The sequence below is a fragment of the Condylostylus longicornis genome, unplaced genomic scaffold (assembly GCF_029603195.1).
Source record: "Condylostylus longicornis isolate FDR11 unplaced genomic scaffold, ASM2960319v2 ptg000020l, whole genome shotgun sequence".
Lineage (NCBI taxonomy): Eukaryota > Metazoa > Arthropoda > Insecta > Diptera > Dolichopodidae > Condylostylus > Condylostylus longicornis.
In genome coordinates, this window is record NW_026577989.1 from 2,230,682 (window position 1) to 2,248,923 (window position 18,242).

The window sequence follows — 18,242 nt, forward strand, 5'->3', positions numbered from 1 at the left end:
GTACTCAATGTCATAATTCGTATCATAAAAAAAGGAGAACATTTTTACTACATTTTTTACTTTTCTTTTATCACGTCACCCCTGCTTTACTTTGATTACATTTCAAAATTGTCATAAATTGCATGTGATGTAAATAATAAGAAAAACAGAAATTTTAACACTCGGCATTTTTTTATTTAGTTCAGTTCATTCGTTTTAGAAATTTTGTTCTATGAAATTCATAGAGATATTATTTAAATACAGAGTTGATTATATTTAATTAAAAACTTAGTTTAATACTAAAAGGGTGAATTCATTCATTTGAAAACTTTGCAATTGTCTATAAGACGCATATTTTGTTTACATTGAAAATTTTAGTTGCCTTAAGAAATATCATTCCATCGAGAATTTTCAACGAAATTTTTTAAATTGTTTTCTTTTTAAGAACCAGCTTATATGGAGAATTTAAAGAAAAACAACAAAATATTAATTAGCACTGGAAATGTGCTTAGTTTTAATAAAAAAGTTGGGCAAAAACCTATTGAGGAGGTTTGTATTATAGCTTGTATGTTGTAATTTTTTGATATATATATTTCCACTTAAATACATATATAATAATTAATAGATAAAGAAAATTTTTTGAAAATAAACTTCTATAAAATTTGATAAGCGCAACTGATTATGCAAGATCTTCTCCAGAGACTTTCAATATAAAGCCTTTGCTAGTAAAAAATATATAGCGCAATATTATACAAAATATATACATATGTGCATATCTATGTATGTATGTAAATTTATATTGTCTTGCATGACTATTATAATATTATTTATTACTTTTTAATAAGACTACGGTTTCCGTATTGTTGTATTAACATCATTTTCAACTGAAATGATGTCATTTCACATGGAATATATGTTTATTTTTAGTTATCCCAAAAATTCGTTTCATTTCTCCAAATTGAAATGCCAGTTTATAATGAATTCGCATATAAAGTAATTTACTATAATTAAATTTTAAGTAGTTTGCTATTTCGTAATGATTTTCTCTGGTTATCGGTTACTTATTATTCTCATAAAGTTTTTGAAATCAAAAATACACGTACTGCAATTTCGGTACTTCTAATATTTCTGTGTAAGTTTTGGCAAATTTAAAAAATTAATTTTTAAAATTAAAAAAATTTTTTTTAAAAATTCAATTTTCTAATTATGTAGATGGGTAGATATTCTTAAGGGTCTACCTACTTATCTATATCAGTTTAAAATAGGGGAAATGAAATGAAAATTTTTCAAAAAAATAACTTATCTGACATCGGAAATTTAATAATACCACATGGATACACAATTCATAAAATAGCATTTAAACTTAATTCGGCATTAATACAATATTATTATTACATTTCCGATCTCATGGTTTGACTACATTTCTTGTTGCAAGTTAGATACATATGTACACCAAAATTCAGAATTTAACAAGTTAATTAAATTTAATAAAAACCAATTTTGAATATGTTCAGTTGATTGATTGTTTGAGTGCAACACTAACGAATGCTCAATATCACATCAAAAGTGGAGAAATACATCGAAAAAATAATGACCTACATGAAAAGATTAATGAACATGAACGAAATAGTTTGAAAATTGGTGCAAAGATTTTTATAAATCATTTTAAACCTGAATCTGTCGAGAAAGCAGTTGATGCTTTATTACAAATATTACAACTGAAATGCTTAGATAATGTTATATTGGCTTATCATCCAATAAACTTGGTAACAAATAACTCGCTGAGTAATGGAGATATGACTAATATTATAAACGATAAAAAACCGGAATCATTTGAGTGGGCTTCGGGAAACAATGAAAGTGCATTTAATGAGCTGAAAAATCTCTGGACTGTTTTGGAGAAATTTCAAAAAGAAAACAAAGTAGGTATATCTGATTTTATTATATGAATTAAAAATATTTGATGTTATCATTCTAGATTTGCCAATTAGGTATATCAGATTTAGATACTGAAACCTTAAAAAAGTTGTATGAAAGCTGTGAAGTGAGACCAACTATTGCAAAAATTAACTTGGCATCTTGTTGTGTTGTTCCACCATCACTTCAAGAATTTTGTAATAAAAACGATATTCAGCTACTTACCCACAGCGATCCGGAAGGTTTGTTAATTTTATGAACTGAAATGTTTATTACTAATTTTTTTTCCTTATTTTAGTATTTCTTAAGCATAACTCTTTAGAAGAATGGGACTTGAAAGAGTACGAACCATCGTACGTTGTACGTTACACTGTTCATATTAAATGCCGTGGTGTGCTAGCTGTAAAAGGGTATTTAGTTGGTGCTTCAAAGCATTGAGTATAAAGAAAACTAAACAAATCAAAATATGTTAACATGTTTTTGGAATTGTTAACATAAGAGCAATTTAATAGATTTTAAAGCTCAAATAGATATCATCGATTATCAAAAAAGAAAACTATGTTATTTGTGTGTAATTTGTATTATTGTTAAATAATTACTTAAGAAGAACTTATACTTATTTAGATATATAAAATGGTGGCAGGTCTATTTATAAAAAGTTTTATATAGAAATTTTTATTTAATGCTTTAAAAATAATTTCAAAAATTCCAAATAAAATATTACAAAATAAAATTTTTATACAACACTAGCATCTTTTGGTGCTAAAATAGTAAAAAGTTAAAATGTTACTATTTTTTAGTAGATTTTTAGTGCAAAGTAGTTACAAATAAAAGTTAATCTTATATAAAAGTAATTATGAGTTGATATATTTTGTATGATTAAATTTAGAATTCGAAGCTTTTTAGTACAATCACGGAATCACTTATTATAAAAAATCAAAATTTTTCATTTAAATTTTTTTAATATTAAATTTTATACATATGTATACATATATATTATTAGAATGTTATCTAAGTTATTTTTATCAAGTATTTTAGTTCAAAATATTTTTTATAATTTTAAACCTTATTTTTTTTTTATTTTTGATTTAGAGTGATTTTTTTAAATTTTTTAATGTAAATTGTTTTATTTACTTAAAAATTTATTTTATACATAACGCAATATGTAATATAATGTTATTTTGCTTCAAAAAACAATGGCTACAAGTAATCATGTCAATATTATATTTTATTCTTGCCGATAGAATTTGCAAAATAATAATTTGCTGTGCAAAAACAAAAAAAAAAAACAATTTGAAAATTTTTATTTTTACTTTATTTTTATTTTTTTTTTTTATATGAAATAAGTAGAGTATACAAAAAATTTTGTTTAGCAAAAACTTAATGGCCGTATATTTTTTAGAATTTCTGACACATTATTAAATAACTTTGAACTCTTCACTTTAGAAAATGCTGATCCTGGGTACGAAACACTCACTAAATTGAATAAATCTGCACAAAACTATAAAAAGAGAAATTTCGGTTGATAATTAATGTACATAATTTGTGTGTATATATATATGATATCATAGTAACAACTTATAGTTCTGTAAAGAAACATTTTCATTTCACATATGTACATACGTCCATTTCTTTAGCATTGTTGTATTCAAGAATAATTGTTTCAATATTCGTACAAGCTTCTTTTATAAAAACATAACGTGCTTCATCAGTATTTAAGTGCACTGTGTCTAAAGATTCATCTTTGAGAATTGAGTTTTCACCGCATTTTAATACTATATTTCTGTAACCAGCAATACAATTCCATTCACATCTGTGAAATTGAATATATGTACTAAATGCTGACATACAGTCATAAGTATGATTTTCCAAAGCAAATAGTTTTTGTGAAAAACGGCCTAAAAAACAAAATGTAAAAATGCTCTCCTTATATGATATTAGAATCTTTTATAATAAAATTTTGCCTTGTATATAAAATCCAGCGTCCGCTGCTGGGAAAATATTCAAATTTTCTTGAAACATTATCTTATAAGAATACAAAAAAAAATATTTATTCTATTTGTTCATACACTTATATTTTTGAAAGAAAAAATTCAATTTTACTTGTTTTAAAGCATTAATATCGGAAATAGGTTCTAAAATTTCCAAATATATAACACGGTCAATTAAATTTTCATAATGATTTGTAACACACACAATATATCCCATTTCAGATATTTTGAAATTATATTTTGCTAAAACAGAATCCAAATGAAAATTCACTTCACTGAAATAACAATATTATTTTTATAGAATATTTGAATATTTTAGTTTGCATATGCATTCAAATAATTTTAGATTATATTATTTAGTTTACAGAACATGGTGACATAGTAAACAAGTTAATATTTTCGTATTTATTCAGTTATTAAATCTGTTATTACCTGAAGGTGGTTGAAGTGACACTCCAGTTTTTATAAGGAAAGTGGATATATTTCGGATACATAATTGCAAATATTCCTTAAAAATATTTTAGTTAATACATCTATATTTATTATATTATATACATATGTATGTATATATGTATATAATATAATATTAAAATAATATAATATTAAATTATTATAATAAATGGAAAATGTAAATATGTACATATATTTATATAAATTATTTGATTAATGCGCCATACCTAAGCGATCCGTCCAAATTTTTAATTCGCCATTTTTATTGAATTTCTGCTTCAATATATATTTTGTTGTCCACTGTGATTTTAAATCTATTTAATATAAATACAATGTATGTACATATAATTGATAATTGTTTTTATACCAAGCGTGTATATCACACGTAAATATCTACCTACCTAACATTTCAACAATATTGGAAATTTGAAAATTTTTTAAGCTATTCATAATTGCGGAAGATTTTTGTGAATGTTGTTCCTTTTGTTTTATTATCTGCTTAAAAACATCAGGAGAAATTAACTGACAAGGTATTGGTTTCGACCAATTCATAAATTTTTTTGGTATTTGAATTTTTATAACATAATAAATATTTTGCTTTTGTTCATTAATTTCATTATATGACGCAATATTTTCTAAATCAGTACCTTCTATATGAGGGCATATTTTGATCACAGGTTTTAAAGTGGAAAAAAATTGATCGGTTCTCAAACCAACACCAATAAATGGATAAATTATTTGACAAGGTTTTGAAAAGAAATTAAGTTCATAAACACCACCTAAGGGAACGTATTGCCTCATATTAATCTACAAAAATTAATAACATTCAAAATCAGAAAACTTAATGTGATTTTATACTCAGCTAACCTCATTTTCATTCAAATGAAACCTTTTTGGATGGAAATTATCTAGATTATTTTTAAAAATAGCATCTTCTTCTTTTAAAAAATCATCTTCAACGTCCGGAAACTCATCATTCATTATGATTTGGGGTATCATCTCAATATTTTTATGAACAGACTTTTCTTTTTCTTTCTTATCACTTACAGGTTTTTTTTCACCATTTACTTTAGTTTCAAGCTTTTCTTTAGCTCTTTTAAAATTGATAAAATAGGATTTAAATTGAATCTTGTACGTAAATCATATAAAACGAAATACGATAATACATAAATCGCTTTTTGAATTGGATTCAATGTAAATAAAAATATTTATCTTTGTTTCATGTGATTAGTAGCTGTGAGATTTAGTTTTCAAGATAATTTTTAAATTATTGAATATTGTGTTCAGACTAAAAAGATAAATTAAGGTTAGGAAACTTAATTTAATTTACCTCAAATATTCATCGTAGGCAAATCGTTCTTGTATCAATTTTTCTTTAATTACTTTCTCTAAATTGGTTTTCTTTATCCACTGTACCAATTGAAACTCTTGAAAATCTTAATGTACATAAAGTAAAAACCACAAATATTATGCATTCATTTTTATTTACAGTTTTTAGTAAATTTATTGAAATCTGTTTTTACCTGTATTTAGCGGATTTGGTATGTCATAGTAGCTTTTCACAAACTCACTATGATGATCATAATCCAAATGAACAACTCTCAGCATTAAACATGAATCAAGCACAAATAATGGTAAAGAAATTTTCATTGCCATACATTCTACGGTAATGTTCATTTCCGGAAATCTGGAATTGTTTTGATAAAATTGCGAAAAAACAATAAACGTTTTAAAATGCATTGATTAATTTAAAAATGACAATTATAAGTTTTATAATTTTTTTGCCCAGTTTTACTAAGTTTTTGCTATTGTATATAATTTCAATATTTTTAATAGTGTGTTTAAAAATTTTGTGAGAGAATAGACGCAAATATTTGATTATTTTAATTATTTTGCTAAAAATTTTTTGAAATACACAAATAGGCTGAACTTTAGTTATTTATTAGTTTCACACCTTAAATTAATTTACTTAAACGGGTAAAAGTGTATATACTTTATACACATTTATTTATTACCTTTCTTTGTTAATGATTATTGGTACATTATTGAAAGCCCAAATGTACAATTTAAAATTTTCAGTTTTACAGATGTAATCAGATGTATGGATTGAAATGCACCTTCAAATATCCAATTTAAAAATTTTATACGTAAGTTAGAAAAAAAAAACACATACGACATTTGTGAATCTATGTTTGATATAATTTTATAACTTAATTTATCTATTAGATTCTTGACCCTGCAGTTTATTTCAATTTTGAGCTATAAATATTTGAAAATTACAATTAATATTTTAAATATGTAATTCAAATTATTTGTGCGAAAAGGTACTTAACAAGAGTGAAAGTATAATACCTTGAGTAGATCATTAAATATTTCGGTAGAATTAATTTTATATCCTGTTTGTAAAGTTTTCTGGAGCATTTCTTTCACCTGTTAAATACTTTATAAGGTATAAGTATGTACGTAGTGTACATACATATGTACACATTTTAAGCAGAATTGGATATTTTTCTATTGCTATTATTATTTATACATTTAATTTTATTATAAAACTTCTTTAATACTTACATAATACATGTTAATAATAAAGAAATAACTAATTTAATTTCAAGTAGCTACCTGCATAAAATGGAAATATTCTTACTTTTAAAAGTTTACCAATTATATTATTGTATTTATTACAATAATCAAGTTTAAATTGCTTTAAGTTATTTTTAGTTTGAAATTTTGCATCTAGATCCTGATTCAAAAAACTTCTTTGATCAATACTTAATATCCAGCTGTCGGTCTTTGCAAATAAATCATTTTCTAGTAAATCAATTCTATATAAATATTCACGAATTTTGGATTGGGTATGGGTTTCAGGATACTCATCACATTGTAAATAAGTTCTCCACTAAAAAACGACATTTAAATTGTATTTGCACAAATAATATGAAGCATATTTTCATTTGTAAAATTTAAGCATATTGAACAATAAAAAATTATAAATTAATTTACTTTTAAAAATTTAAGCAAGTTTATTAACTTAGAAATATGTATTTATGTAGTATAGCCATATCAACATTAAGTAGGTGCACCTAGGTACTGTTACTAATACAAATTTACTTTACCTCATCAGCTAGTCTTTGTTCTGATATATCTCTTCCAATTGAATCCCTATGCTTTTTGAAGATATTGCTAGATTGGTTGATTTGATTCATTTTCATATCATGTTTTTGTGTATTTAATAAATATTTTTCGAAGCTAATAATTTTGTATTTTCGAGCATTCGATGGAAAAACATAATTTGTAATTATACTAGTTAAATTTGTTTCAACTTCTGATGGTTTCGGTAGGTTTCGACTTAAAGCCATTTTTTTATTTTTACTTAGCTTTAAATTTTTTATTTGCTTTACCATTTTTTTAATTCAAGAATATTTTTCATAAAAATAAAAACAATGAAATGATTTTGTAAAAAACTTTTATGAAATTTGTCAATTACAGGAATGACATATACTACTTTTTAATTTTACATAAAGATATTTTCTATAAATGAAATTTCTTAGGAATTTTTAATTCTTTTTTTTTTAAATATTTACTTATTAGCTAAAGTAATTAAAAATTATAAATTAATCAACCCGAAAATCGGAAGTATTTTTCATATATTTTATAACGTTAACAATACAAAAAATGTAGTGAAAATGTTTTACATACACTTAAATTGTAGACGTCATCATCTTTCACAAGTGATTGTGATAAAGAATTTAAATGTCTTTTTAATTAGAAATTAAATTAAGATCTATTGTACTTTCCCCAAATGTGTAACATGAAAACTGATGCAATAAAGAGTAACGACATTACTAAAACTGGGACTGGTCCACTAAAATTTAAACAATATTATGATATTGAAATGAAAAATTAAACTTTTATTTACACTTTGATTCCTGGTGAATCGTCTGTATAAAACCGCCACATGCCACCGGAACCAGCTCCTGTAGTACGAGTTCTTGCTGTAGTTGTTGTTGTAGTTTTCCTTTGCTTTAATGTACTACTTCCACCAGCACTACTTCTTGGGACAGCTAATTTACTAGGTGAACGTCCACCACCTCCGCCACCTCCTACTGAAGTCGAACTTGGAGAAGCAGGCTAAAAATTTTATTTTACAAAAGATATATTTTCTCTTAATAATTTTAATAAAATTCTTTTAATACCATTTTTAATTTTCGGTTATTTGTTCTTTATTAATAAAGTCTTCTTTTGAAAGTAAAATCACAACACAATGTGATTTTTTATTTCTTTAGAGCTCAGCAGCTATGCACAATATCAACTTGTGACACAAGAAAGTTAAAATTAAGAGATAACTTTTTTGACATTCAATTGCCACGATTTGAAACGTCAGCAAACGTCACTACTTTTTTTACAAATGCTTGTTGCTTTTATAATATTGCCAGATTATCAAATTTTAAGCAACAGTGCTGCCATTTTTTCAAAATAGTAGTTTTTTGTTTTTAAAGTTTATGTTATCGAAAATTTTCCTTTTTCACTATAGATTCCCCGAACTAAAATTGTTATATACTCCTATGTACATATGTATGTTACATGTGTAAAAACAAAAATAAAGGGATGTAGAATACAATATTAAGAGGTAATTATTTTATAGAAAAGAGTAGTAATTTATTTATACTTTACTAAATTAAAAAATTTACACAAAAAATATTTTAAAAAACTAAAATTTTTAAAATTAATCCAAATCAGAAATAATATTTTTACATGTTGTTTTTTTTAAGGAAATTTCAAAATCCAAAATTTTGGTCAAATGTTTAAAGTTTAATAACGCTAAAATATGGTTTGAGAGAAGCAATATAAAAAACTCAAACTTCAATATATGTATGTACCTCCGTATAAAACATTCAAAAGAAAAATAAATACAGGTACTTAAGTATAATGTGCAAATAGTCGTTAACACAAATTAAGTATGCGCGAGTTCAAAATAAGCATATGTTTGTACAAAATATCAATATGTGTACATATGTATTTGACATTTTATTGCAATTTTACATTCTTTCTGAAATATTGTAAAATATACATATTTAAGAATTTTATAATACCGCCCCAGTCAATAGAAATTAGTGATTTAGGAGTAATTATGTTTTTTATGGTATTTTGTAAATAACACGGGAAACATTCTTCTCACAAGATCCAGTTTTCTTTCATCCGGTAAGTAAAAATTTTAGATTGTGCAAATACATATATTTTTAAAATCTACATAAAACTGTAATGAATCTTTCAAGAAAACTCATTCTGTTTTCCAATATGATCCGGTTTTTCAAAAATCAAATAGTCATAAACGCTTTGACAGTAAAGTAAATTCAAGTTTGATAAAGTTTGGGATTAAATTTGGTTTAGTTTGGGATCAATGTATTTATCAGTTTTATTTTTACATACTTATATGTATAACAATTTTTACAGCTCTTTTATTATGAAAACAGGAAAATTAAGCAACTTTTTTTTATCAAAAAAAAAACCTCAAAAGATATTCAATTGATTGTTAAAATTTTAGAAAATTAGTGGGTTAGTAGTTTTAGAAAATTTTTTAGTAAAAGAAATGCTTATGTTAATTAAATTATTTTAAAAGGGCATCGAATATTGTAAATAACATACTAAATGAATATAAAAACGAAATTTTTATTTTTCTTTGTGATACTATTTTTTATTTAAAACCAAAAAATTTAAATCATAAGTACTCATACATGTATGTATAATAATTATGGTAAAACAAAAATAATTAAGTAATTAATATATATATATATATACATATAATATGTATATATATACATATTTTTTTTATTTTTATATTTTACTTTTTCTGTTTTTGAGGATTCTACAAGTGTTTTTTGAATTTTTAATTTTTTAATTAATTAATTGAATAGTTAGAGTTTTAAATAAATATTGTATTTTAAAATAAATGTTTGAATAATATGCAGAGTTTTATCTAAAGTGTCATAATACCTAAAGTGTCATAATTTTTAAAATACATAATAATTTAATATATAGTAATTTGATATTTTAAATATATTATTTATATATTGTATAATTAAAATTTTTATTTCAAATTTAGTTTAAAAATAGTTAGAAAACAGTTGTATGTATATTAATTACAAGTTGATGTGGTTAAAATTTTTTAGTATTTATTTTTGTTATTTATTTTGTGTACATATTATATAATTGTGTTTTTAATATACATAACTTTTTTTTTTGTTTCAAATAAATAAATATAAACGGTAAATTTATGTGGTGATTTTTGTGATTTCAAATTTCTAAGAGTGAGAAGTGTTTTACAGAATTTTTTTTTTCTCTTTATTTTGTATTTTAATAATTTTATGAAATGTTTTATTTGAATTATTTGAAAAGCATTAATGGAGCTATATTTTATAATTATGCAAAAATTTAAGTTTGAAGCCATTCGAAATTTAGTTTTTGTGTTCAAATTAATTTAAATTTATTTTGCTTGAAATTAATATTTTCATTTTAAATTATTTTTTTTTTAATTACAATAATGAAAAAGAAAATTGTAAAATATAAATATATTTAGTAATTTTTTTTATATAATTAATTTATGATAAAGAAAATAATTATTTTTGATTTGAAATTTTACAGGTTAGAATAGCGTGTTAATTTCTTTTTTTTTTATTGTATAAGAAAAAATATTTAATTTAAAGTGAATCCGAATAATATTTTAAAAGTAGAATATTTTTATTTTAAATTTAGTTTTTAATTTTAATTTACAGTAAATAGATATATACATATATGTACATGTACAACAAAAAACAAAACAATATTAAATAAATTTTTCATATTTTAAATTATTGAAAAAAAAAAAAAAAATCTTATTAATAAGGCCAATTATGAATTTCTATTTCAACTAGAGAACAAAATTTCAATTGAAATTTCATATTGATTGAATTTTATATTGGAAAATTAGAATTTTTCATAACTTATAATTATCTATGCATACATGAATATCTTGTTTAGAAATTTATTTACTTCACAATTTACATATGTTAAAATTTTGTTATTTAGTACAAATAGAAATTCATAATTGGCAGCATAAATAGCTTAATAGATAATTTTTTAAGCCCTTTCTTCATAATTTTTTCTTCTTGTATTTATTTGAAATTTTTATAGAAAATCGAATTCACATAATCATATTTATTTTGAAATGAATATTTTACATTATTTTAATATTGGTATATAAATGAATTTAATTAAATTGAAATAATTACATAAAAATAAAGGCGTAAAAAAATATTTTATTTGTGTTTTTTTTTCTCCTCTGCAATTATTCATAAAAGAATTTTTTATGTTGAATTTTTTTTTTTTTTAATTTTTAGAAAGTGAAAATTACTACATTAAACCGAAAACTACGTACATAATTATATAAATTTTTTTTTTGTATGTAATACTTCTTTTATAATTTTATACAATATTATTTTAAAAAATTTTCTGGATTTATAAACATAAAACCTTATTAAGGATGAATAAAATTTTTATATATAGTGTTATAATAATAATATTGGTATAATTGAATTTTTATGTTTTTTTTTTTGTATTTTAATATTATATATTATTTTATTATTTTGTCTTAAAATAATTTTTGTTCCAAAATAATAAGGAAGAAATAATAAATGTGAATAATATTTATGTTTTTTTTTTTCTCTTTTATATTTATTTTTTATAAATACAATAAATAAGCGTTAAAATAGTTTTGTAGAAGATGTTAAATACAATCTTTTAAAATACGCTTAATTAAATTCAGTTTTGGTTAATTATCAGCTGACATTTCGTTGATATCATCATTAATTGAAAGAACTTGCTTAATGAAATCTTGATCGGTAACGACTTCTGCAATAGATTTAAATATATCAAGTAATTCAATTTTATCAATATTTAACTGCGGTGCTAATTGTTCTATATGAGTTGTAACATGATCTGGTATCTAAAAGTAAAAAAATAAAAATAAAATAATATAAATTTAAAATTAAAATAAATTAAATTTTATAGAATTTAATTGATATTACTCGTATTATTATAGTATTGACTGTTATCATATTGAGAGCCTATTGAGTAAACAGCGTTTTGCCAACACGTTTTATAATAGATAAATTCAATTATAGTCTAAAGTTAACGTAAAATGTTTTTGTTATCTCCGTTTGTTACTAATTAATATTATAAGAGCTGTTCCTCATTATAAAATTAAATTTAATATAATGTAAAATTTCAATGTCTTGATAGATTCGGAGAACAATAAAGTTTTAAAAACAAGGATATTATATAAGCATATAATTAATTTGAGTACACATACATTTAATATTTTTGATTTCAAACCATTGTTTTAGTAAAAAATTAACTTTATTCAAAAAATTACTAATAAAATTTTCTCAAAAACGAAAAAGGAAATCTCATGGACCTTTCATATACGTATATACATATATAATAAGTGTAGGTACATGAAAGTCATGAATTTCTTTTTACAAATGAAGTTCTTTTTACAAATTACGAAATTCAAGATTTTCTTTTTTCAATTGTAATATTAAAATTTCTAGTTCATCCAAATTTAACGTATGAATCTACAAAAACAAAAAATATTCTTTGAAAGAATATATGTAAAAAAACAAATAACAATCAAATTTTCTATTATAATAGAAAAACTTTAGAGACTTACGAAAATATGGATGCAAAAAAAAAAACAAAACTGAATATGCTGAATTTGCATAATTATTTCTCTTCGTTCCAAATTTAATATGACATTTTTGTAAAATCTTTATGTAATTTTTGTGTTTTTTGTATCTAATATTTTATTCATCGATTGTTATGGAAAGAAAATTTTCTTAGTTTGGAAATTTCATGTAGCGATTTTATCTTTTACATTTTCCATTTTTTGAAAAGGGACAACTTCATTCCAGGCGTTAAGAGAATTCTTTCGAATTTTTTCAAATATTGTTCTTAATATTTATGTAGGTTAATAAAATTTACCTACATAAAAAAATTCCTAAATATTTAAAAAATTAAAAATCATATTGAATGTATAGGTGGAAATTGTTTTATGAATTTAATAAATATTTAATGATCACAATATTATAAAAAATTGTACAGTAATATAATCTTTAGTTAAACTTCTAAAATATACGCGCGGTATCAATAACTTTAATTTAAAATATTATGGTTTCTATACTAAAATAAAATTTAGAATATTTAAAATTATAAAAAGAAAAAACAAAAAGCAATTTACCTTGCTTGAATTTTTAAATACGTTAAATAATAGTTTCGCTTTAACATTTTGATTATTTTGTCCTTCATAAAACAATGTAAATTGTGGTTGTTCTCCATTTTTCGATAATATTAATGGAAAATATAAACCAGCAAAAACTCGTCCTTTAGCATCACGTGCCAATAGCGATCGAAAATCATATACTAAATTTCTTCTTACTGTTACATCAATGGCAGTTCTATATGGACGTTCAACATATACTAAATTGACTTTGAATTCTTGCTTATCACCACGTGTCTCTTTTTCACACCATTCAATATAATTAGTATTACGAATATTATAATTATAACAATATTCTCGTTTACAATGTTTTTCATCAGATTGAGTAAACCATCCTATAAAGAAATTAGCAAAAACAAAGAATTAATTATGTACATTAATGATTATATATTTATAAATATTTTACCAGTATGTGGATAGCATTGATCTTTCATTACTGTTACAGCTCTAGCAACATGATAGCCTGGATCTAAAACCATATAACCTTGACGTCCGGCAATTGATAATTTCATTGCTACAAGTGAATGTTCCTTTTCAACATTTGAATTTGCTGCATTAATACCAATTTGTTCACATGTATCTATATAATATTGTGGTTGTACGACTGCTTCTTCACATGAAACTATATATAAATATTTTGCTAAATCGGGAAATATTTCTAATATTCTAATAATAATTTCCATAGCTAAACTGACGCACATATGATGACGTCTATTAATTGGTATATCATAAAATTGAAAAAACGATTTTAAATCGGAACGCCGCGTTTTCTTAAAAGCTTTATAAAAATCTAAAAAGTTATTAACAGTATTATAATGTGTTACTTCAAGCATACGATGTAATTTAGCTTCAATTAATGCATTCATTTCTTCATATTGCCAAACATTATCAAATTTTAAGGTTTCTCTAGTTTCAGATGACCAATCTGGTAATGGTAGAGGATGTTCTAATGGCCATATACCATTTGTTTGATCGAATGCAGTTATATTATATGAATCAATAGCAGACCACCATAAATCACCAATTTTTAATTCATCAGATATAATTGGTTGAGTTCCCATTGTAGCTAATTTTAACATTTTCATAATTGGATCAGAAGAAATTCCAATCGGAAGTAATATTCCCTCTTTTGTATTAATTTTAGAGTAACTAATTGAACAAGCTCCAATATTAGCTTCTATAGTAGCTGCAGCTTGTTCTAATTTTGAAATTTCTTTATGATCATCTTCTATTAAACGATTATTGTCTGCTACTGTTAATTTATTATGATGATCGAAATCGTTTGCTGAATTTTTTATAACCGATGTCATATTAAGATTATGGATTGACGTTTGGTAAGTGTCCTTATCCATATTATTAGCCAACTTTTTATCATCATCTGATGCTGAAATATTTGCTCCATTATTTTCATAATCTGATGGAACTTTATTAATTTTATGATGGCTAATTTCAATGATTTGATTGACAATATCGCTTGATTTAATATTGTCATTATTTTCAATTGTTTTCCTATCAACATCATTTTCATCAATATCATGAGAAACTGGATTTTCAATATTAGAAAGTTCATTATTATCATCATCATCTTTATCATTGATAGTCAATCTTTTGAATTTGATTTCATCAAACTTAGATTCATCAATGCATCCAAGAGTATTGTCGGATACTGTTGATGATGCAGATGGTATGATTTTATTGGTTTCAGATGATGACTTGTTTTTTGTACGTTCTTTGGTTGAGGTGAACGTACAATCCCTACCAAGGCTGGTTTCGGCGAGTCAACTTGGCCATTCTGATCCCCAACGCCCAACAGTTGGAACATATCCATCATTTTCACCCTCATTATTTACGAAGATATTTGTCAAATTATTGTTTGTTGCTCCAGTTTGATTAATTTTCAATGAATTATCAATTGATGAAGCTGTAAAAATTTGAGCGGCAGCAAATTGATTACCGCAATTGAAGTTTGTCAATAATTTTTGACTATTCCGGTCCTGTAATCTTTTTGACAGGCCCGGCTCGTCACCACTTATTGTTGTTGAATTAGCAAGCTCTGTAAAAAGAATAAAGAAAAAGTTTTTTAAATTAAATATTGCTCTTTAATTTTAAGCCTAAGTAAATTTTATTTACACGTATAGAATATAATTCTTTGAAATATGGTACTCGTAACTGAGTTAAATCATTAATTTGTATAGAGTTAGTAACTAAAAGTTGGTTTGTAACTTATCGTTTTATTACTATCACGGCTTAAGAAATTTTGTGTTTTTGTCAGTTTTTGTATGTCATACTCTTACGTAGTAGGTATTTAATGTCTTGTTAAGTATTTAAAAAATTTAATAAACAACTTAGAAACAAAAAAAAACGTCATTGTCATGAAAATCTAATTATTAATCTGATTATTCGTTGATATAAATATTGGTGATGAAAGCAGTGTTTAATCTAATAATTGTTGCTTAAGTATAAATTAAACAATTGATAAACCATATCTCTATTTATCAAGTTGCTTGAATTTTACAATTTAATAATAAAATTTTCTGTGATTCTTGGTTTCGGGCGCCATATTTGCCGTACTTATTTTATTTTTGAATATTTCATAAGTACATACTCTCGTGTGTTATAATTGAATAACTAAAGTTAAAATTATGGAAATTTTGCTAAAATTTTTTAAATATTTAGCACAATGTTCCTTAAAACGAGAAAAACAAAACTGTTATAACATATCAAAATAAAAAAAAAATATAAAGCTTCGTTGTGAAACATATTTTATTTTTATATTTTATGACAAAAATGGAACGTGTCTAAGTTTAAATATTCTTTTAATTATTTCGTACAATATGGGTTACAAACATTATATGTACATATACATTAACCTATGTGTATAATGTGTATGTATATATATGTGAATATATACATGTCACTTTTAATTAAAATGCGAAAAATCATTTGACAAATCAAAAACTTTTGTTTAAAATTGAAAATTCATATATAAGTATGGATTTTGAATAAAATACACAAATGTATACATGTACATATACATATTCATATGTGTATAATAATTCTTGATTTTTTTGAAAAAAAAAATGTCTTGTCTTAAAGCTAAACAACCGTATATTCTAAAAACAATGCGTAATAACGAAAACGACTCTGCATTTCTATTGTATTTTCTTTTCATTTGCAATACAAATCCAAAACGGAAACTATAGATTAATTTTTATCCATTGAAAATTATACTGTCTTGAAAATAAGATATTTGAAATAAGTGTGTACAGAAAAAGTATTTTTGAAAATTAATATAAAATATTAATCAACTTTTTTTAAATTATGTAGATTTTATTGCATAATTTTGGGAGATGAACAAAAATTAAAAGAAACATTGATTTTATAACTACAATGAATTTATACTGTAAAATTGGTTATTAAGACGTTCACCAATTTATAAAAATTTGGTCAGATGATGGCTGTTTTAAGAGACCTATGAATCAAAAATATGCTTGAAGAAACAAAGTTTTAATCATTAATTGAATATAATTTAAATTCATGTATAAACGTTACATATATGTATATAAACATAAGGTATATGTGTAATAAAAACGTTCATAAAATAGATTAGATCTTAAAATGCTAATTCGTTGGCATTGTTAAAATATTCTATGCGATTAAGTTATTTTCATTTCAATGATATTTTATTTAATATATTAATATCGAAATTAACTATAATGTACATATGTATATATGTACATATATGAATTTATTTCATTAATTCAAAAAATTAAATTTTCAATATCACAATGATTTAAGTATTTTTAAATTAAATACGTCACTATACGTAAAAATAAGACCCTTGTATAGAGTATTAATACGCAATTAATACCTTACTCACTTCATTATTTCTTTATTTAAATAAAATAAAAATAAAGGTACCTTAAGATTATGCATAATTCTATGGTGAATGACTTAAAATGAAAAATAGGTGTGACTTTTTAAAAAATATATTTTCAATTATTAAAATTTTTCTAATTATAATAAAAAGTCTGTAAATACTAATAAATTCTGGAAATTTCAACGACGCTTACCCTCATTTTATTCATTTTAGATTCACTTATTCATTTTTCGTATTTAAATTATTTAAATTTATTATCTACTGCTAATTGAATTATTATACCAATACAATTTATATTTTTAAAAAGAAAGTCGCACCCTAAATAACTATTATGTATTTTTTTTTCAAGCAAATTATATTAAATATGCTAAATTTTTAGTTACTTACTTAAAATATTAAATGATTCATAAAAATTTTTTAGTAAATTAAATACTTAAATACACACATGTTATGTATGTAGGATTTTTAAATTATTATTAGAAAAAAAAAATAGTTTCTAATGCAAATATTACACAAAGCAACAAAAATATAATAAACATTTTTTTTTTGTTATGGCTTCTGTTTCTATGCGTGTAAAATGTGAAAAACTCGGTCATTCTATTTTTAAAATTTTTTAGAAAAATTAATAAAATCATGTACAAAGCATTCATTATACATAAGCATTTATATATACATAGCTTCGTTTTTTCTTTATAAAACCGTAAAAATTTCCAAT

General features: G+C 23.2%; 4 protein-coding genes across 9 annotated transcripts in view; 1 reads left to right on the plus strand and 3 right to left on the minus strand.

The window, feature by feature from the left end:
• The first annotated feature begins 182 nt into the window (after positions 1–182).
• Positions 183–2,904, plus strand: LOC129606690 (glutamate--cysteine ligase regulatory subunit). Of its 2 annotated transcripts, XM_055517155.1 has the most exons (5): positions 215–286; positions 425–528; positions 1,494–1,901; positions 1,958–2,138; positions 2,195–2,904. In XM_055517155.1, the coding sequence occupies exons 2-5, from the start codon at positions 436–438 to the stop codon at positions 2,332–2,334; spliced, it is 822 nt and encodes a 273-aa protein (XP_055373130.1). In that variant the 5' UTR covers positions 215–286; positions 425–435; the 3' UTR covers positions 2,335–2,904. The 2 variants fall into 2 exon arrangements, with proteins under 2 accessions (XP_055373129.1, XP_055373130.1); XM_055517154.1 differs by having other exon boundaries at positions 183–528; positions 2,195–2,902.
• Positions 2,905–6,748: 3,844 nt separating this feature from the next.
• LOC129606679 (uncharacterized) lies at positions 6,749–7,812 on the minus strand. The gene is made up of 2 exons (XM_055517111.1): positions 7,451–7,812; positions 6,749–7,233 (listed from the first exon to the last, which is right to left on the minus strand). The coding sequence occupies exons 1-2, from the start codon at positions 7,736–7,738 to the stop codon at positions 6,934–6,936; spliced, it is 588 nt and encodes a 195-aa protein (XP_055373086.1). The 5' UTR covers positions 7,739–7,812; the 3' UTR covers positions 6,749–6,933.
• A 136-nt stretch (positions 7,813–7,948) lies between these two features.
• Positions 7,949–8,684, minus strand: LOC129606680 (protein transport protein Sec61 subunit beta). Its single transcript, XM_055517112.1, has 3 exons — positions 8,531–8,684; positions 8,254–8,465; positions 7,949–8,199 (listed from the first exon to the last, which is right to left on the minus strand). Exons 1-3 carry the CDS (start codon positions 8,531–8,533, stop codon positions 8,112–8,114), a joined length of 303 nt encoding a protein of 100 aa, XP_055373087.1. The 5' UTR covers positions 8,534–8,684; the 3' UTR covers positions 7,949–8,111.
• Positions 8,685–11,816: 3,132 nt separating this feature from the next.
• The window catches only part of LOC129606706 (uncharacterized), a 37,643-nt gene continuing 31,217 nt past the window's right edge, over positions 11,817–18,242 (minus strand). For all 5 annotated transcript variants that reach the window (XM_055517188.1, XM_055517185.1, XM_055517187.1 and 2 more), the window contains 3 exons: positions 14,054–15,700; positions 13,609–13,982; positions 11,817–12,315 (listed from right to left, as the gene is read on the minus strand). In XM_055517188.1, the coding sequence (XP_055373163.1) occupies positions 12,142–12,315; positions 13,609–13,982; positions 14,054–14,999 (1,494 nt within the window). In that variant the 5' untranslated portion in view covers positions 15,000–15,700 and the 3' untranslated portion in view covers positions 11,817–12,141. The remainder of the gene's footprint in view (positions 12,316–13,608; positions 13,983–14,053; positions 15,701–18,242) is intronic.

Coding starts and splice junctions, on each gene's coding strand:
- LOC129606690 (XM_055517154.1), top strand. CDS start 436: ATGGAGAATTTAAAGAAAAACAACAAAATATTAATTAGCACTGGAAAT. Junction 1,902..1,957: donor AATTTCAAAAAGAAAACAAA/GTAGGTATATCT, acceptor TTATCATTCTAG/ATTTGCCAATTAGGTATATC. Junction 2,139..2,194: donor TACCCACAGCGATCCGGAAG/GTTTGTTAATTT, acceptor TCCTTATTTTAG/TATTTCTTAAGCATAACTCT.
- LOC129606679 (XM_055517111.1), bottom strand. CDS start 7,738: ATGGTAAAGCAAATAAAAAATTTAAAGCTAAGTAAAAATAAAAAAATG. Junction 7,234..7,450: donor AACAAAGACTAGCTGATGAG/GTAAAGTAAATT, acceptor GTCGTTTTTTAG/TGGAGAACTTATTTACAATG.
- LOC129606680 (XM_055517112.1), bottom strand. Junction 8,200..8,253: donor GATTCACCAGGAATCAAAGT/GTAAATAAAAGT, acceptor TTTAAATTTTAG/TGGACCAGTCCCAGTTTTAG.